This window comes from Crinia signifera, chromosome 6, assembly GCF_055691185.1.
Source record: "Crinia signifera chromosome 6, ASM5569118v1, whole genome shotgun sequence".
Lineage (NCBI taxonomy): Eukaryota > Metazoa > Chordata > Amphibia > Anura > Myobatrachidae > Crinia > Crinia signifera.
In genome coordinates, this window is record NC_139222.1 from 65,281,456 (window position 1) to 65,301,572 (window position 20,117).

The 20,117-nt window shown below is 47.6% G+C and overlaps 1 protein-coding gene across 1 annotated transcript; it reads right to left on the reverse strand.

Annotated features, from left to right (window-relative positions):
• Nucleotides 1–600: 600 nt before the first annotated feature.
• LOC146009601 (Ig-like V-type domain-containing protein FAM187A) lies at nucleotides 601–1,902 on the reverse strand. Its single transcript, XM_083150049.1, has one exon. The coding sequence runs from the start codon at nucleotides 1,900–1,902 to the stop codon at nucleotides 601–603; it is 1,302 nt and encodes a 433-aa protein (XP_083006175.1).
• Between the last annotated feature and the right edge of the window lie 18,215 nt (nucleotides 1,903–20,117).

Below are 20,117 nucleotides of genomic sequence, written 5' to 3' on the forward strand. Positions count from 1 at the left end.
ATGGTCCTGATTCAGAGTTGATCACAAAAGCCAAATCTCTGTTTCGCTGGTATCTGGAGATAAAGTCAAGGGATCATGTGTACTGCAGGTGGGACAGGAGTAACGTGCAGAGAGTGAGATTAGGATAGGGTAGGTTCAAACAGAAATCTCAATTGCAGTGTAACAATAAAGCAGCCAGTATTTACCCTGCACAGAAACAAAATAACTCACCCAAATCTACCTCTTTCTCTGCGCCTATTACATCTGCCCCACCTGCAGTGCAGATTGGTTTTGTTCATCTGCAAAAAGTGCAGCCTTGCATTGGTTGGTCCTTTCACCATAGAAGCCACCCCTCCCCATTTATCCGGGCTTGAGACCGGCTATGATAGTCACATAGGCTGGGTTAGTGGCCTCCAGAGAGGTGTTATGTCCTCTGGAGGTTTTGTTGTTGTTATAGATGTTAAGGTGCCCATACACGGTACAATTATTATATACAATATTGTATACAACATCGGATCTCATCACATCTCGGTTTTGCCATGAGATGAGATCTAGTACAAAAGTATGTGCTGGCATTTGGTGATGCCTTGTGGCTGGGCAATGTGGCAGCAGTCTCTGCAGTTAGTATGGACACATGAAGTTATAGCAGCAACACCTGACACAGTAAATGAGCGAAATGAACATGCCTAAACCGAACAAGCTTAAGCAGATGGTCTTCATGGCAGCAATAGCCTCTGGATCAGTAAACCGAGTTTTTAAGCCACCTTTTAGCACAGTCATCCTGAATCCAGCCTTCATCTTCTGTTGGAGCCAGCAGTAGTACAATCCTGTGTCACTGATTTCTACAGAACGGATGTTCAGATGCTCTCCGTAGTCTGTTGTTACTCTGGGATTGTCAGAAGGCCCAAGTAGGTACAGTGATCGATATAGTCTATGGGTGACTTTTTCCTCCTCCTTATCCCAAGCCACAATTTGCCCTGGTTTGGCTCCTGGGCACTGAAGGGTGAGGCTTTGGCCTTCTGGAATATGTACCATTTGAGTTGGTGCCTTTAGTAAGTTTGGTATGTTTGGAAGGAAAGGCATATAATTCCACATTTTCCTCATACGTTTCAAGGCACCAGTTATCCATTTGCCAATCTTATGTAGGAGGTTGGATGGTGTTTTCCTGCAGGGTGATGTGCAGCGTCTGATCTGGATCTCTGGCTTGCGATTAGTAAGATATTGCTTAAATCTTGCTGGGACAGCGCCTGAGCCACACGGAGCCTCTTTTTTCTTCATGAGCAGATACCTTGGGAACAGGTGGTCACTCCTCACATGGCAGTAGCCCACTCTCATTTGTTCTCCTTGCACATCACAGCGATCACATACGGACCAGTCTGAAAAAGACGTGAAGGCTGTAAAGCCGTCCATTACCAGGTCTTCTTGTGGATGATCGTTCTTTTCTGAGAATTCCACATCTGCTGTTAGGGCATCTTGTATGTCAATGTTATAGCTATAGAAAAACTGCTTATCCCATGTGCCACATATGTAGTGCCCGGAATCTTTTGTTTGTGCCCGAAATAGTACAAGGTCATACACTTGGATGGCAAACCTCTTCAGGGCATCGGTGTTACTCTGCATGTTGTTGCTGTCCACTTGGGTTCCACCGTTGACATTGGTGAACACCCGGCTGAGCTCACCACCCAAATTCTTCTGATAGTACCACACTACAGATTTGATCTCTTCTGGCTTGCAGTGGCATTCTAGTGTGATGGTCATGTCCGTCAGGTAAGCCGCTGTGTCAAATACTATGAATGCTGGGCAGTGCACGGTTCTGAATACATCCTTCTCCTCCAGCAGCTCCAATCCAGAAGCCGGTCTGATGTTTATTAGGAATGCCGCAGCAATAAGTAATAAAAGGTGATGATGACTCCTCAGAGCCATCACCATGAAAGTAATTGTAAAACAATGTATAACTCAAGAAGCAACTATCAAGTATGCAACTTCTCTCGTCTAGTCACAAGTGACAAATGAGCCAGCACAGGAGTCACCACTGGGATAGTCTCTTCTGTTATTGTGATGTCACAATACACTGTCACCATGGCAACCACTCAGACAAACTTATGGGGCCCATACACCAGTGAAGGGGGATACTGTCTACAGCTGATTTATTTATTTATTTACAGTTTCTTATATATCGCAGCATATTCCATTGCGTTTTACAATTGATTTTCTCTTCTTCATCTCTCCCCTCATCTGTCCATTTATCTCATTAGCATCTGATTTTGTTATATAGATTATGCTTAGTATCAACAATGTTTTGCATCTTTACTATAGCATTTTTTGGGACATCGTTGTCATTTCTTCTCTACACGCCTTACAATAATCTTACAATAGACATTGGAAAACACAGCAGGAAACTGTATTACAGAACAAAAAGTCAATAGTGTATGAAAAATAGTTTCCCTTCACTATTTTATTGCAGTGTATACACCATGTCATATAGAAGCAGTTAGGTTCAACAGTACATACCTCATACCCTTCAAAATGACCCATTCCATTAGGTACAAAATGCTCTGTTCCTGGACTTCCCTGCCAGTGGCAGTTACAGAGGTTGGACTCCAGCACAGTCCTAAATTCAGAGGGGAGCCACATCAACTGTCAGTGAGTCCAGGACAGTGATGTTTGGAGTGGCATTAGGTGTGGCTCCCCTTTTTGAATATTGGACTGTACTGGAGCCAGGGCCAGATTATAATGGGGGCACAAGGGGCCAGTGCCCCTGCCCCCCCCCCCCCCTCTGTCTAGGGGCCCCCTGTGGTTGGCATGTATTTTTTTTTAGCTAAAGGTTTTGTGCATGGGAGTGGGGTAGTGCTGCAGCTTCACCTATCTGCCAATGTGACAATGATTAATGGTGCTGAGCATTGGGAGCCAAGTGTGTAGTGCATTACTGGGAGTAGACTAAAGGCCCCCATACACTATACGATTTTGGGATGATTTCATCCGATTTCGGCACTTTGGGCCGATAACCGGATGAAATCGCCCCAAAATCTCAGGTGTGTGATATATGATCCGATCCGATGCGCGGTCCCGTGCGCATCGGACCGGATCAGGGAGGTCGGACGGTCAGCACATAAGATCATCCGACCTCCCTGTATGCTATGCATATGCCTGCCCACCTGTCAGGCATATGCATGCAGACACCGGGGGGCGGGGAACACGGCGGGCAGACACACTGACCTGGCCGGCATGCTGTGATCACAAATAGCAGCGCTGCCGCTGCGGGATGGGACGCACAGTGGCGGCTATTAGATTTTCAAAATACCTGTCAAATGACCGGCCGTTCTGTGATTGGCTGAGAGCTCTCTCAGCCAATCACAGAACGGCCGGTCATTTGACAGGTATTTTGAAAATCAAATAGCCGCCACTGTGCGTCCCGTCCCGCAGCGGCAGCGCTGCTATTTGTGATCGCAGCATGCCGGCCAGGTCAGCATCACTCGCCGCACCCGGCACCCGCCGGGAACTCATTTGTGAGCCGCCGCCCGCCCCCACTACTGCCGCTGCCCGGGGCGGGCAGCGGCAGTAGTGGGGGCGGGCGGCGGCTCACAAATGAGTTCCCGGCTGCCCGCCCCACTGCTCCTCACCGCCCTGCAGCTCCCCATTTGTTTTACATGTGATAAATCGCAAGTGATTTATCACATGTAAAAACTGGCTCATCAAGTGCCAAATTGTATGTGAGCCTCCCGGGGAGCTGCCGGGCGGCTCACAGGAGAATTAGGTCCGACTTGTCCTAAGGACAAGCCGGCCTAATTTATGGGGGCCTTAAGTCCCATGAGGCAGCACTGGGACTGTGAGGTCTCCTACAGAGTAAGGTGCAGAGGGACAAAACAGGCTTTTCATGTGGTATGTATGTATGTATGTATGTTTGTATGTATGTATGTATGTATGTATGTGTGTGTGTGTATGTATGTATGTATGTATATATATATATATATATATATATCCCCTAAAGTTACCCATTGACCAAGTTTATACTGCCTTTACTCTGTGTTTTGACAGTGTAATATTCCCCCATGCAGTTTGCGGCCCGTAATGACAAGTGCAGGGGGGCCCCCCTGTCTAAAGTGCCCCAGGCCCCCCAAAGGCTTAATCTGGCAATGACTGGAGCCCCAACTCTGCAACTGGCACTGGCAGGGAAGTCCAGGAACAGAGCATTTTGTACCTAATGGAATAGGTCATGTTGGAGGGTATGATACCTCCCAACATGACCCTTTAAAGTAGCAGCAGAGGCTGCCATCTTGGGTACACTGCATAGCTTACAGGAAAATATGGTACAAAGGGCTATATAGATACTGCAGATCACAGCCTCCATTTGATGACTGTGAAACGATCTTTTATCTTAGTGCACTTGGTTGGTTTCGGAAGCTTTGGCCCATTTTTACCTATGGGCTGCAGACCCCCAGTAATATCCCCTACCTAGCTCAGTGAAAGTGAAGCCAGATGCAGTCAATGAGACTGCACTGGCGTCACTGCAGTTACTTCCAATTGGTAGTTCTTCCTGCAAGTCACAGACACTACACACAGGTCCACCAGGATGTGTTTCCTTCTACTGGGCAGGGACAGAACTGCCAGGGACTATGGAGTCAATTGCTGCTGGGCTCCATTCCTAAAGAGGGCACCTCCTTTGTTGTTCTCAACTGCTAATACTATTCCATTCAGTGTCTCCCTGCTGTGCTGATCTGGGTACCCAGATGCAGGTTCCAGGCACTGGCATCAAGCATGTAATCCCCAGCTGGCAATGAGCATGCAACCCCCCCAACAATGAGCAGGTGACCTCCTGGCAATGAGCATGTAAACCCCCACCCCCCTTGGGAACAATCATGTAATCTACCTTCCCCTGGCAACAAGTATATAAACCCCCCCCCCTGCCAGTGCCAGATTAAGGTCTAAATGGGCCTGGAGCTGAAAATTATAAAGGGCCTTTTATGCGCAATAATAGGGGTTGTGGCCAGCACCTAATAATGTGGGAGCCGTGACCAGTGTTCTGGTTGGGTGGCCTGCTTATGGGTGTGTCTTTATTTGTGTAAATACTTTCAACTAATTATATATGACTGGAAAAGGCAGGGAGATATATTGGTGGGTGCCCTCCAAAGGTGCACCCGCAGGATGCCAATGTCCTAAGATACTTGCGGGGTGAGGCGGCATTCCCTTCATAAAAAAAATATTGAAAGCCGAAACTTGGTAGACAACATTTCAGCAGCTTTTTTGTGGTCACCTAAGTTTACCACACCATATACCCTTATACAAATCATGCAACACAATAGTAACCCCTTATACTGTACTTGCCTCTTACACATTATGCCACATGGAATGAGCCAAAATTCACACCGACTGAGCCAAAATTCACACCATGGCACACGGATTGAGTCAGAATTCAAGTTATGCCACACAGATTAAGGCAAAATTCACATTCTGCCACATGTTTTGAGCAAAAATACACACTATACCAAACAGATTGAGCAATAATGCACAATATGCTTCATAAACAGGGGCATTGTGCGCATTAAAAATTTACACCATAGTGCCCATTACATGTTAAGCCACACACCATAATGTCCATTACCTATTATGCCAAACACCATAATGCCTATTTAAAATTATTCTACATAAGTGCTGCTTACCTACAGATGTAGCCCCTGTCATCTTTGGCTGGGGCTCGCCAGAGTCTCCCCTCTGGCACGCGCCGACGGACAGGGGCTACACTGAACTGGGACACGCGTGCATCTCACGCGTACGTGCGTCCCAATCCTCTGTCAGCGGCATCCTGCCCGTCTCTGCTTCAGGGAGATAGACAGGGTTAAGGTGGGTCGGGCGGTGAGGGGGAGGCGGTGGGGACCCAGGGGAAGCTCCGTTGCCATGGGGCGTGCGAGTGTCTCATGCGTGCGGCCCCCGTGGCGGGAGCCGGCGGCTGGCTGGCCATCTGTACATGCTCATTGCCAGGGGTTCCATGCTCATTGAGAGGGGTTCAATGCTCGTTGCCATGTGGGAGAACATGCTCGATGCCAAGGTGGATACATGCTCGCAGTAACTGGGGGACAGCCACCACCGGGCAGAAATGACAGCCATTGACAGCCGGGCAGAGAGCAGGGGGCTGTATTCAGAGCACTGCAGGTCCCGGCTATTTGAAATAATACCCCTTTCACACCAGAAAATGCAGGGACTGGCCCCTTTTACATCAGCCTAGTCCTGGCATATCCTGGTGTGAGGGGGATAACCCCCCCCCCCCTAAACAACCAGCTACATCTTCGGAACCAATTCACCCATTTACAGTATCATATTGAAGAACTTTTAAGTGGGCTTCGAATTATTTTTTCCCGTGAAACTGGGCCATTTGGTTCCAGAGAAATTTGTCCTCACACAACATGAACAGCCATAAAATTACATTTCAGAAATGAAAAAAATTAGTTTACCCACAATATCTCTAGAACCAATGAACCCATATGGACCAGCCTGGATTTTAGATTGACGGCTCAGCGATTTGGATTCGACTGAGATCAACCTCGAGCTTCTGTGATACAATGAATGCAGGGGCGGATCCAGGATAAAATGACAGGGGGGGCACCATGATAAAAAAAGGGTTTGGGTGGGGGAGGGGCAGTGTTAGTGGTGCCAGTGTACATGCTAAGAGAGTGGCAGGAAAGGGTGGGAATGGAATTAAAAATAGGCCCTGGCATTTAAAGTACGCAGGCCCGCCATGGCGACAAAAGTGAAGGATGTAGTTGTGCGCGCTCCGGAAAAGGGTGTGTGGCCACTCAACAGGGGGCGTGTCAACACCATATACAACTTCTACACATTATGCAACAAAATACTAGACCCCATTATACTTGCCCCTTACACATGATGCCAAATGGAATGAGCCAAAATTAAAATAATGCCACATGGATTGTGTCAAAATTCACATAATGCCACATGGATTGAGCCAATATTTACATAATAACACACACAGATTTAGCCAAAATTCACATAATGCCAAATGGATTGTGTCAAAATTCACATAATGCCACACAGATTGAGCCAAATGCATAAAATGCCATACGGATTGAGCCAAAATTCACATAATGCCACATGGATTGAGCCAAAATTCACATAATGCCACACGGATTGGGAAAAAATTCACATAATTCAACACTGATTGAGCCAAAATTCCGATAATGCCACATGGCTTGAGCCAAAATTCACATAATGCCACACGGATTGAGACAAAATTCACATAATGCCACATGGATTAAGCCAGAATTCACATAATGCCATACAGATTAAGCCAAAATTCACAATACACTTCATAAACAGGGACAATGGGGCAGATGTATTAAGCCTGGTGAAGAGATAAACTAGAGTTAAAGTGGAGATAACATGGAAGAGATAACGCACCAGCCAATCAGCTGTGTTTGAAATATGACAGTTGGGATCTGATTGGCTGGTGCGTTATCTCCTTCCACTTTATCTCCAGTTTATCTCTTCACCAGGCTTAATACATCTGCCCCATTGTCCACCAAAGGCTCGCATTAAACATTTACACCATAATATCCATTACACGTTAAGTTACACGCCATTATGTCCATTATGTGTTATGCCCAACACCATAATGCCTATTAAAAATTATGCTACATAAGTGCTGCTTCTCTACATGCTCATTGCCAAGGGTTCCATGCTCATTGCCAGAGGTTCCATGCTCGTTGCCATGTGGGATTACATGCTCATTGCCAAGAGGGAATACATGCTTGTGGTAAATAGGGGACAGCAGAAGTGATAGCCACTGAAAGTGGCAGAGCCTGGCTGTATTCAGAGCACTGCAGGTCCCGGCTATTTGAAATAATACCCCTTTCACACCAGAAAATGCATTCGCAGGTTGGCTCCTTTTACACCAGCCTAGTCCCTGCATTTTCTGGTGTGAGGGGGAGAGAAAACCACCCCTACCCCCTTTAACCAGTTATCTCATTTAACCGCCTTTATCTTCGGAACCAACTGACCCATTTACATGAGACAAGTATTATATTGAAGAACTTTTGAGTGGGCTTTGAATGATTTTGGTCCAGTAAAACTGGAACGTTAGGTTCCAGAGTAATCTGCCCTCAAAGAACATGAACAGCCATGAAATTACATAAAAAAAAAAAAATCGGTTTACACGCAATATCTCTGGAAGCGATTGACCGATTTGGACAAGCCTGGTATCATATTGAAGGCCCAGCGATTTGGAATTGAATGAAATCAACCACAAGCTTCTATGATGCCAGGGCGGGAACTGGCAGCCGTCGGAACTGGGTGGGGATCGGAATTGATGGGTCCCATATTATCCTATGGGGAAAAAACGTTACAGGTTTACCAGGCGATATCTCCGGTTCCCGGGGGGCTAGAGACACAGGGCTGGGCTCGTTGGAAAGCCCTGGTCCTCAGCTACAAAATAAATGACAGGGGGGGCACGTGCCCGGGTGCCGCCCCCCTGAATCCGCCACTGAATGAATGCGTAATCATCCTGGCAAAGAGCATGTAAACCCCCTCCCCCTGGCAAAGATCATGAGCATGTGGCCACCCCCCCCCCCGGCAATAAGCATGTACCTCCCCTAACTGGCAATTAGGGTGTAACCGCACCCTGTCAACGAGCATATAACCCCCCTGGAAATAAGCACTTAGGGAAAAAGCACTTCAGGGGGGGAGTTATGTGTGCAAGTGGAACTAGTGGGGGCATTATGCATGTGGGAGCATTATATTTTAAAGTAGCACTACAGGGGACATTATGTTTGTAAGCATCACAGGGGCATTTTGTGTAATTGACACTAAAATGCCATAGGGCACACAAAACTAATAATTACGCCATTGCAGTTACCCAGAAGTTCGTGAAACGCTGGCGCCGCTAGGAGAGGATGCAGAAACCTGCATCTTTTGCCATGAAACACCTGGCAACAGAAGGAAAAGGGGAGACACATACCCTTGCTCCGGGCACTATGTCACCTAGCCACACCTCTAACTGAAGGTGCCCATACACGGTGTGACAGGGTGGTGCCATGCGCTGCATGCTCCCGTGCACGGGATGTGCACGGGATTACACAGCTCAAAAATTTAGCAAATTGCGTGCGATGCAATGTGATCTGGACCAAAACGCATCCAATAATCACAGCATGTATGGGCACCTGTAAGGTGCCCATACACGCTGCAATAATTGGATGTGTTTTGGTCCCGATCACATTGCATCGGGAGCGATTTGCTTGCAATGTGATCGAAACACTGGGATGTGCACGGTTGCGCGCACCGCACCCGTAAATCGCAGCGTGTATCGGCACCTTGAGGTATATATATATACTGTATGTATTTATTTTAAATCTGTTTATTGTTAGAAATTTTGTACATAGAATTACAACAAACAGGTAAAAATAAAAGAAACAAGCATGACAAGCATACAGTTATAAAACAGAAATATAGATGTACTTTTGTTATGCTTTTGAGTAGTGCGTGGAAATGTCAGTTGAAGACTGGAGAATGTCACGACCACCATGTCTGCTACCCGTTCCCTCTGTGCTAGCCCTGGGTCCACTGACAGGGTATCTCCAGTCATGGCGCTCACCTCCACTACCAATCCTCATGCTGGTAGTGTGCATGCTGTCGCGCTGTCATCGCAAGGTGACAGCGGTGGTGTGTGCCTCTGTGCCACGCGGGGTCTGGATGGTGTGGGACCTGAGCCGCCATGAAGGGTCCGTGTCAGGTTAGGCCTCTGGCTGGACACGCCGGCTGCAGCGCTTCCGTGCATAATCACCGCCGGCTGGTTTCTGTCGCCACTTCTGGCGGCGGCCATCTTTTAGGATTCCCCAGCCTAAGCTGCGCGGCTCCCTTCAAGTGTCAGCCAATGAAGACGCAGCTTCCCCTTCAAATACTTCATCCAATCATCCAATCCTTCATCCAATTCTCCAATCCTTCATCCAATCCTTCATCCAATCATCCAATCCTTCATCCAATTCTTCAACCAATCATCCAACCTTCCAGTTACCCAATTATTCAATTACCAATCATCTTCAAGCTCTTCAATAAGCATTCCATATTATTGACTTTATCAGTTACCAATAGCTAAAGTTTTATCATTGTGTCATTATTCATCTTGTGTACCGCAGTATCTTCATTAAATAAGGTTTATTTTTATTCAATTGCCTTACTCCCTTCTGTCGTTAATGCAACAATCTTATATCAAAGCACCCAGCCTCCGTTACAGTCCAGCTGGTGCTTCTCGAAACGTGACAGAGAATCTTTGTTCTGACTAGAAACCTAGGTTTTTAGCAAAAACCCATCGGGCGCAAACACTAGTAGGGTCACACTCTTGGAATAGAAGGATAATTAGGGGAAATTATGGTTGGCAGCTCCCAATTAGCAAATTGGATATATTTGCAAACTAAATACAAGAAAAAACAGGGAGTGTGTAATGGTAGCTTTACACAACCAGAGAGCGCCAAACGATTGGGGATGGTACAAATAATTTTTTATTTTTATATTAAAATATATAAAACAACATTATATCAAATTATAAACACATAATAATAAAGGTATAAAATTTATAGATAGATAGACATATTTACACTCTATGTGAAATCATAGCAGCAGCCAATAGTCCCAATTTAGGGTATATGCTCTCCTTTGAGCCAAGGTTTCCAATAATAAATTCTGACTACTCTGATGGTAGGTGGACTGACTGCCCATGTGCAGAACGAGCGCTGACTTGACGCAGTCTCCCAGCATGATTGACTTGTATTGAGAAATATTTACATGTATTTTTGCACGAAATTGTGCCAGTATTTAAAGAAAATGTAAAAGATTATGGGTGAGATTTAATAGGATGAGAGATTCAGAAAGTGAGAGATTTGGGAAGAAATCTCCAGTTTTTTTAAAGCGGCAATCGTTTACACTGCAAAATCAAACTGGTTTTGCAGTGTAAATGATTGCCGCTTTAAAAAACCTGGAGATTTCTTCCCAAATCTCTCACTTTCTGAATCTCTCATCCTATTAAATCTCACCCCATATTCCAGAACCAGTGTATATGGTAGAGAGATTATGAAAAGTTATGGGTGACAGTTCTTGACGGCCTTATTTCGTGAACACAACAGTAACCATTTTAATTAATGTATGTGGGGTGAAAAAGTATAAATAGTATTGTATGTTCTAGAGCAGTGATTCTCAAATTCGGTCCTCAGGACCCTGCACAGTGCATGTTTTGCAGGTCTCCTCACAGAATCTCAAGTGCAATAATTAACTCCTCCTGTGGATTTTTTAAAATCTGTCAATAAGTAATGAGTACACCTGTGCACCTGCCGGGTGACCTGGAAAAAGTGAACTGTGTGGGGTCCTGAGGACCGTGTTTGAGAACCCTTGTTCTAGAGGATCCTGAACTTGTATGACCGCTTCCTACCTCCCAACATGACCCTCTCCAGGAGGGACACATTGCTCTGTTTGTGGACTTCTCTGTTAATTTATATGTTAACAGTATCACCTGTGTTGAAGCACCTTTCTTATGAATTAACCTGTTTAAAATAGGTGATATATTAAGGGGGTATTCAATGTCAGGGGTATGGCTGTCGAGAAAGCTCGACAGCCGTGCCCCTGTCACGTTCTCGCTTTGCTCGACTTGAGCTCGGCGGTCGGGATTTAATGTCCCGGCCGCCGAGCAGCGAGAAAGGGGAGTGGCCGCGAGCTGAGGACAGACATAGATGAGCTCCGGCCGTGAGCTTGCCTATTTCCGGCTTTTCTCGGCAGCTTGTGATGTCGGGCTCGTTCTGCAGAGAACCCCTGTTCAATGCTGTCGGGGAAGACAGCATTGAATAGAGCCCCGCAGCCATCTCCCTCGTCGGGAGATGGCTGCGGGAGCATGACTATCATTGAATACCCCCTAAGAGGAAAGTCCAGAAACAGAGCTTTGTGTCCCTCTTGGCATGGGTCATGTTGGGAGGTATGCAGCTTTGTGCCTAGCCAAAAGTTATAGCACATACCTCCAGGGTGTCTTCATATGGACTTAATGGGCACTTGCCCAGGGGCCCCAGGTGTATAAGGGCTCTATCGTAATAGCTGAGGACCCCCCTTTTTCCAGGGATACCAGAATTTTGAAAATCGGCCCTGGGGAACTGGAGATATCCAACTTCAAAGCAGCAGTCCACATCCGACCTGTTAATTGCAATTCCCAGTCATATTTCTCAGGTTGTCTCTGACTTTTTCTCAGGTTCTCTCTGAGAACCTGACAGTCAATGGAAGTTCTCTCTTCCATTGACTGTATGGAAGCATGTGGAGCAAGAAAGTTACAAAACATTTTTGTTTTCTTTAGAGTAATTACCATGAATGGGTGGGTAGGGGCCCCAGCACATTGCTTTGACCAGTGCCTTCAATGCTGTTAAGATGGTCCTGCATCCTCGTCTCCAAAAATGTGACAAGGAAGGACCATTAAGACGGTTGTTAGTGTCCATAAGAAAAGTGTTGGCATTTTTTACAAGGTGTCAAATGGCTGAGTTTTTGCATTCAATTAATGTATGAAATATAATAGCAAGTAAGTATCTTTCAGGTTTTTCATTTTGGGGTAGAAACAAATTTCAGTATTACAGTATCATGTTTTTAGACAAGTTTGTAAAAGTTGGATTAAATACTGTTACCTCCCATCTGAGCAATACTGTAGGTTGAACTTAGAACAAATTCATTGGAAATAGAAAATAGACAGATGAAAATAAAGCGGCTGATCGGGCCCAGGTACTTTACATGGGGCGTGGTCTAACGTAATAGATGAGGACCCCCTTTTTCCAGGGATACCTGAATTTTGAAAATCGGCCCTGGGGAACTGGAGATATCCAACTTCAAAGCAGCAGTCCACATCCGACCTGTTAATTGCAATTCCCAGTCATATTTCTCAGGTTGTCTCTGACTTTTTCCCAGGTTCTCTCTGAGAGTTTTTCTGAGAGCATATTCCAAAAGCTGGGACTCTCCCCTTTCTGTCAACACTAGCGGCTTGTCTCTATCATGCATAGAACCAGAGATATCAGCCTTCGAGCAGCCGGTCCCTGCTCCAGCTCCAAACGTCTGGTGTACAGTTTTATATTTTTGTCAATGGATTGCTCTGGCTCCTGATCTCTGATCCCCAAGTTCCCAGCACCTCCTGAAGGTTGGGACTCTAGGTTTTTATACTAATGAAGGCTAAGAAATCTATTTCCAGATAATGGTGATATCTGCAGTCAAACAAGCTGCCCTTCCACCAGAAAATTACAAATATTAAGCCCACTCCATTATCCAACCCTCCCCTGCGTATAAAACACCCCTACCTACCTACACGGGGCCCTTCATTCAGCTCAGTGCCCCCTTCCACACAATATTGTTCACCCTCCCACCACCAGGAGTAATTAGCAGAAGTTACTGCTCCAGGTCCTACATGTTGAATGGAAGATAGAGCACCCCCTGCCACCCGTGGGACATCAAAGCTGCTGCTGATAGCACCCCCTACCCCTAGGAGGGGAGAATGGGTAAGGGCAGGGGCGGATTTAGGGATAAGGGCACCCCTAGGCACAACAATAATGTTTACTAAGTAGGACAGATTATAGGGGCAGTATCTGCATATCCTATCCATTTACACTCTATTTAAAATGGAATATAGTACAGTACAATGGATATTTTGCAGTTATTGGTACATTTTGGGCTGACAGTACTATCACAGGCATCCAAGTGCCGCCCCCAAACATGTGCCGCCCCTAGGCATGTGCCTCACATGCCTAATGGGAAATTCCGCTCTTGGTAAGGGCCCCAGTGCATTGCTTTGCCCAGGGCCCACAATGCTGTTTGCCCTGACAGCAAGCACTCCCCTGCACCGTGCTTAGGCCTTTTATTATTTTTTAATGGAGCCACGGCTGCCTGTATGAGGTTGAGCTGCTCGCTGGAGGGGAAAGCAGAGTAAGGAGCCAGGCAGGGGCGCTAGTCCGTAAGAGAGAGTGCGAAGGAGGAGGGATTGTCTCCCTTGCTCTGGCACGACAGTGGGACTGACAGTGAGGGGCAGCCGAGGGAGAAATCCCAGTGATGTGTGGTGGTGGCTGTGTCCACAGAGAGGCACCCCCGCCTGCTGCCGCCGATACCCTCCCCGCCACCTACAAACCCTCCTCACCTCCAGGCTCCTCATACTTCAGTCCCCACTAGGAAACCGTGGACGCAAATACAAAGCTCCTGAGCTTCAGGAGACCGCTGCTACTTCCGCCCCTAGGACTGTCTGTCTCTGCTCTGACTGAGTCAAGCAGATCGGGGACTGAGTCTGGCAGCCAATCTTGTGGAGACAGCGCAGCGGCATTTTGAATTTGCTGCTGTCATTAAGTGAACTAATCACTGCTCGCAGATCAGCAGTCACTCCTGATTTGGTGCCGTTCCGTGAGTTGTGATTTACTTTAGGAGAGCGGCAAATTCAAAATGCCGCTGCACTTTCTCTACAAGTCTGGTTGCCAGACTCAGTCCCTGATCTGCTTGACTCAGAGTCAGAGCAGAGACAGACAGACCTAGGGGCGGAAGTAGCAGCGGTCTCCTGAAGCTCAGGAGCTTTTTATCTGGGTCCACAATCTCCTGCCGTGCCCCTGGAGGTCTTTGGGCCTGAGACACCAGTCCCATTTCTCCACCTCCTGATGGTGGTCCTGCAGCAGCATGCACACCTGCACTTCACTCCTGCTATTGTTGCATTATTAAATGGACCTTATGCTCCCACATGCTGGTGCACAGGCTTCTCGTACTCCCACACTTGTGAAGCAGAGAGGAGCTGCAGTGCCTGAGGAGCAGCGTGGGACAGAAGAAGAAAGAACTTGGTAAGTTTGTAATTGTCGCATAATGTGTAATGGGCTTTGCGGTGTTTCTCAATGTTTAATGGGCTTTGCGATGTGTCGCATAATGTGCAATGGGCTTTGCAGTGTGTTGCATAATGTGCAATGGGCTTTGCGGTGTGTCGCATAATGTGCAATGGACTTTGCAGTGTGTTGCATAATGTGCAATGGGCTTTGCGGTGTGTTGCATAATATGCGAGGGGCTTTGCGGTGTGCCGCATAATGTGCAAGGGGCTTTGCGGTGTGTCGCATAATGTGTAAGGAACATTACCCTTTGAAGCGAGGTCACACAATTTTTTTTTAAATGTGTGCATTCTTAATTTTCAAAATATTGGAGGGGCACATTTTTACTGTTCGCACCAGGCCGCGTCATCGACTGACATAGAGCACTGTGTGGGATCGAGCCGGCAAACCTGCGGCACACGCAGGTCCCGGCCACGCAGAACGGACGCCGGGGGACAGATACAACCGGCGTGGGACGGAGTTGCCGCACCACTTGGCACATAACCTCAGATCAGCGTGTCCCGCCACTAACCACCAGGTACTTGCAGCGGGAATTGCATTGCAGGAGGGTCGGGACACCCGCCCCCTGGAACATCTCCCAGCTGATTCACCTTCCCCTTCACGCTCCAGCATGCACCGGCTGCCATTCCCCTTACTTATAGAAATTATGGACATTGACTCGAGTGTGTTGCACCGATTTTTGTTTTTATTTTCTTCAATCCTGACATATTATTTGATTTGTTTCTCCTTACCCAGTGTGTACAGCTCATTGATATAGTAATAAAAGACCTGTCACATCACAAACGCTCAGCATACTTGATTTCCATTTTCATGGTACACTAATAATAGGGGTTACCATTTAAAGACTTATAAACAAATTGGGGGGGGGGCGCGAAACATTCCCTTACTCTGGGCACCGTGGCACGTAGCTACACCACTGATCACTGTGGCATACCCTCCAACTGTACCGAATTAGTTGGTACAGTACCGTTTTCAATTAATCAGTTTAGGCTACTGTGATGATGTCAATTAGCTTAATTTAATTAGCAATAATGGTTTTCTTTGCACAGTTCCATCTGTTTGTTAACAATCTATGTTCAAGTGTCACAGCAAATATTTCAGAGCAGCATACATCAATCAGCTTAGGCTACTGTAGTAATATGTAGCTATAGAGCTCTGTTTTGATGCTATGAATGAATATATGCAGATGGATGCTACTATATGGTAGTAACCCTGAAGATTTATTAGAGACTCCCTATAAATTGTTGCATAAACTGCTGCTGCTTCCTGGGCACCATTTACCTTTGCACCTCTTCTGCACCTGTTCTCAGTGGTGTATTGCGGGTTGCCGCCAGCGTGCATCACGTCATGAGGTCATGCAGCACTGTGGACCCTCCCCCACTCAGGGGCAAGCCAAGTCTGTATTGGCTAATCCTCTGGAGATGGCGAATGCGCATTTGAGGTTTCTTGAGGTTATATGCCAGTAAGCCCGCTTGAAGCAAAAGCTTAGAAAGCTAGTCTGCTACCTTCTGTGTTTGTGCATGTGTAATAAAACACCTTTCTTATCAATTACCTAGCTCACCACAGGTGCTGGCAATCATTCATTACCAGGGAAGTCCAGGAACAGAGCATTTTCTCCCACATGTAGACGGTTAACTAGGCAAGTATGCTACAGCGATCTGCTTCCACTCAGCATTTTGATACACAGACCAAACACCAGAGTTCCCTCCAAATCCCAAACATGATCACTGCCATGTTGGAGTCAATCACCTGACTTTTTCCAAACTTTGAAAATGCTGCTCGCAGAGCAGCTGATCACAGCTACCAATGAGCATCTAATGAGCATCTAAATAAGACTTCCTGTCAAGCCCAATTTGCCATGACAATGTTGCTTCTGCTGAAGAAACTGCTCTGTGCTGTGCGCAATGATACCTAGAGGTAAACATACTAAGATGGGAGTTATATTGCAGATGGCATGTTGCCCATAGCAACCAGTCAGATTCTATCTTCTAGAAGGAGTAGAATTTGATGGGTTGCTATTAGCAACATCCCAAGTAAATTTACTCCCAAGTTTCTGAACAGCTCCAGTCCGATTCCAGCTTCATATGAGCCTTTACTCAGGGCTATAAATAGAACTTACTACCAAGCCCAATTTGCCAGTACAAAGGGCCTAATTCAGACTAATACATATAGGTACAAGTTTGCAAAAGCAAGTTCGGTTCATGAAACTTGAATATGTTGCACCTGATAAATGCTAAATTTAGGAATGCCAAATATTGGTCATCATGGAGAGGTTGCGTGACTTTTCTACCAAAAGAGACCTGGGACAAGTGTATGAAAAAGTGGAGAAACCATCTGGCCGCGGCCATCTTAGCATATAGGCACACTCAGCAGATGCCCTGGGCCCCATGATTGTTGGTGCTTCTTGGGAGGCATACAAATAATGCTGTCTGGGTTATCTATGAGTGAATTAGGCCCAATTGAACCCACCAGACAAAGCTAGAACAAAACACCAAATGGATGTCTGCTTACTGATTGGTGGATCACTGGAGCTAAACAGCAAGTGTCTGCTGGTTGGTGGATGCTTGCAGCTATCCAGCAATCAAAGTGCTGACAGCCATTGACTGTATGGAAGCATCTGGAGCAAGAAAGTTATAAAACATTTTGGTCACCCCTGGACTGATACAGCACACATGTGGTCACCCCTGGACAAATACAGCACACGTGGTCACCCCTGGATGGATACAGTACACAACCGGGCACTCCTGGACTGATACAGCACACGTGGGCACCCCTGGACAAATACAGCACACGTGGTCACCCCTGGATGGATACAGTACACAACCGGGCACTCCTGGACTGATACAGCACACGTGGGCACCCCTGGACAAATACAGCACACGTGGGCACCCCTGGATGGATAGGGTACACATGTGGTCACCCCTGGACAAATACAGCACACATGTGGTCACCCCTGGACAAATACAGCACACGTGGTCACCCCTGGATGGATACAGTACACAACCGGGCACTCCTGGACTGATACAGCACACGTGGGCACCCCTGGACAAATACAGCACACGTGGGCACCCCTGGATGGATACAGTACACATGTGGTCACCCCTGGACAAATACAGCACACGTGGGCACCCCTGGACTGATACAGCACACATGTGGGCACCCCTGGACAAATACAGCACACATGTGGGCACCCCTGGACAAATACAGCACACGTGGTCACCCCTGGATGGATACAGTACACAACCGGGCACTCCTGGACTGATACAGCACACGTGGGCACCCCTGGACAAATACAGCACACGTGGTCACCCCTGGATGGATACAGTACACAACCGGGCACTCCTGGACTGATACAGCACACGTGGGCACCCCTGGACAAATACAGCACACGTGGGCACCCCTGGATGGATAGGGTACACATGTGGTCACCCCTGGACAAATACAGCACACATGTGGTCACCCCTGGATGGATACAGTACACATGTGGTCACCCCTGGACAAATACAGCACACGTGGGCACCCCTGGACTGATGCAGCACACATGTGGGCACCCCTGGACAAATACAGCACACATGTGGGCACCCCTGGATGGATACAGCACACATGTGGGCACCCCTGGATGGATACAGCACACATGTGGGCACCCCTGGATGGATACAGCACACATGTGAGCACCCCTGGATGGATACAGCACACATGTGGGCACCCCTGGACGGATACAGCACACATGTGGGCACCCCTGGACGGATACAGCACACATGTGGGCACCCCTGGATGGATACAGCACACATGTGGGCACCCCTGGACAAATACAGCACACATGTGGTCACCCCTGGACTGATGCAGCACACATGTGGGCACCCCTGGACAAATACAGCACACATGTGGGCACCCCTGGATGGATACAGCACACATGTGGGCACCCCTGGATGGATACAGCACACATGTGGGCACCCCTGGATGGATACAGCACACATGTGGGCACCCCTGGATGGATACAGCACACATGTGGGCACCCCTGGATGGATACAGTACACATGTGGGCACCCCTGGACTGATACAGCACACATGTGGGCACCCCTGGACTGATACAGCACACATGTGGGCACCCCTGGACAAATACAGCACACGTGGGCATCCCTGGACTGATGCAGCACACATGTGGGCACCCCTGGACAAATACAGCACACGTGGGCATCCCTGGACTGATGCAGCACACATGTGGGCACCCCTGGACAAATACAGCACACGTGGGCACCCCTGGATGGATACAGTACACATGTGGTCACCCCTGGACAAATACAGCACACGTGGGCACCCCTGGACTGATACAGCACACATGTGGGCACCCCTGGACAAATACAGCACACGTGGGCATGCCTGGACTGATACAGCACACATGTGGGCACCCCTGGATGGATACAGCACACATGTGGTCACCCCTGGACAAATACAGCACACGTGGGCACCCTTGGACAAATACAGCACACATGTGGTCACCCCTGGACTGATACAGCACACATGTGGTCACCCCTGGACAAATACAGCACACGTGGGCATGCCTGGACTGATGCAGCACACATGTGGGCACCCCTGGATGGATACAGCACACACGTGGGCACCCCTGGATGGATGCAGCACACATGCGGGCACCCTGGGCACTGCATTAGTAATAAAAAAAAAACTAAACTAAAATAATGCAGCCCCCTCTGTAGCACTAGCAGCCCCCTCTATGCATTGATCACCCCCCCCCCCCCCCTTAGCAGGTTTCCCCCTCACACACCCCCCCCCCCCCTCCTGTCGGGAACTATATATCCCCAGGTCTCGCAAGAATCCGACGCGGGATGATGATGTTTTAGCCTCGATTTGGACTCGGAAAGATGTCGGGAACCAGCGAACTCCTCGGATCTGGCCTCGGATCAGGAAAGATCGTGGGGGTTCGGATCTCTAGGATCCGAACCCGCTCATCTCTAATTTACAGGCAGCTAACTTCTGAACATTGGTATTCTCAATAATGAAATCAACACTGATAATTAGGATACGGTATCCGGAGGATAGACAAAAGATCGACACAAGCGAAAGGTCAACATGACAATGGTCAACACAGGAAAGGGTTGACTTGGTATTTTTTCACATATTTGGACTTTTTCATACTTACAGTAAAGTGTGCTGAGCTCAGTGTTAGTGGAGCGGGGTACAGGCTTGATGCATGGCAAGTGAAGCCGTACACTAATTTGAAGTTCACATGACAAAATATGATTGTTGGTGCTTCTTGGG

Bases quoted from the DNA above. Each gene is read 5' to 3' on its own strand.
- LOC146009601 (XM_083150049.1), bottom strand. From the start codon at position 1,902: ATGGCTCTGAGGAGTCATCATCACCTTTTATTACTTATTGCTGCGGCA.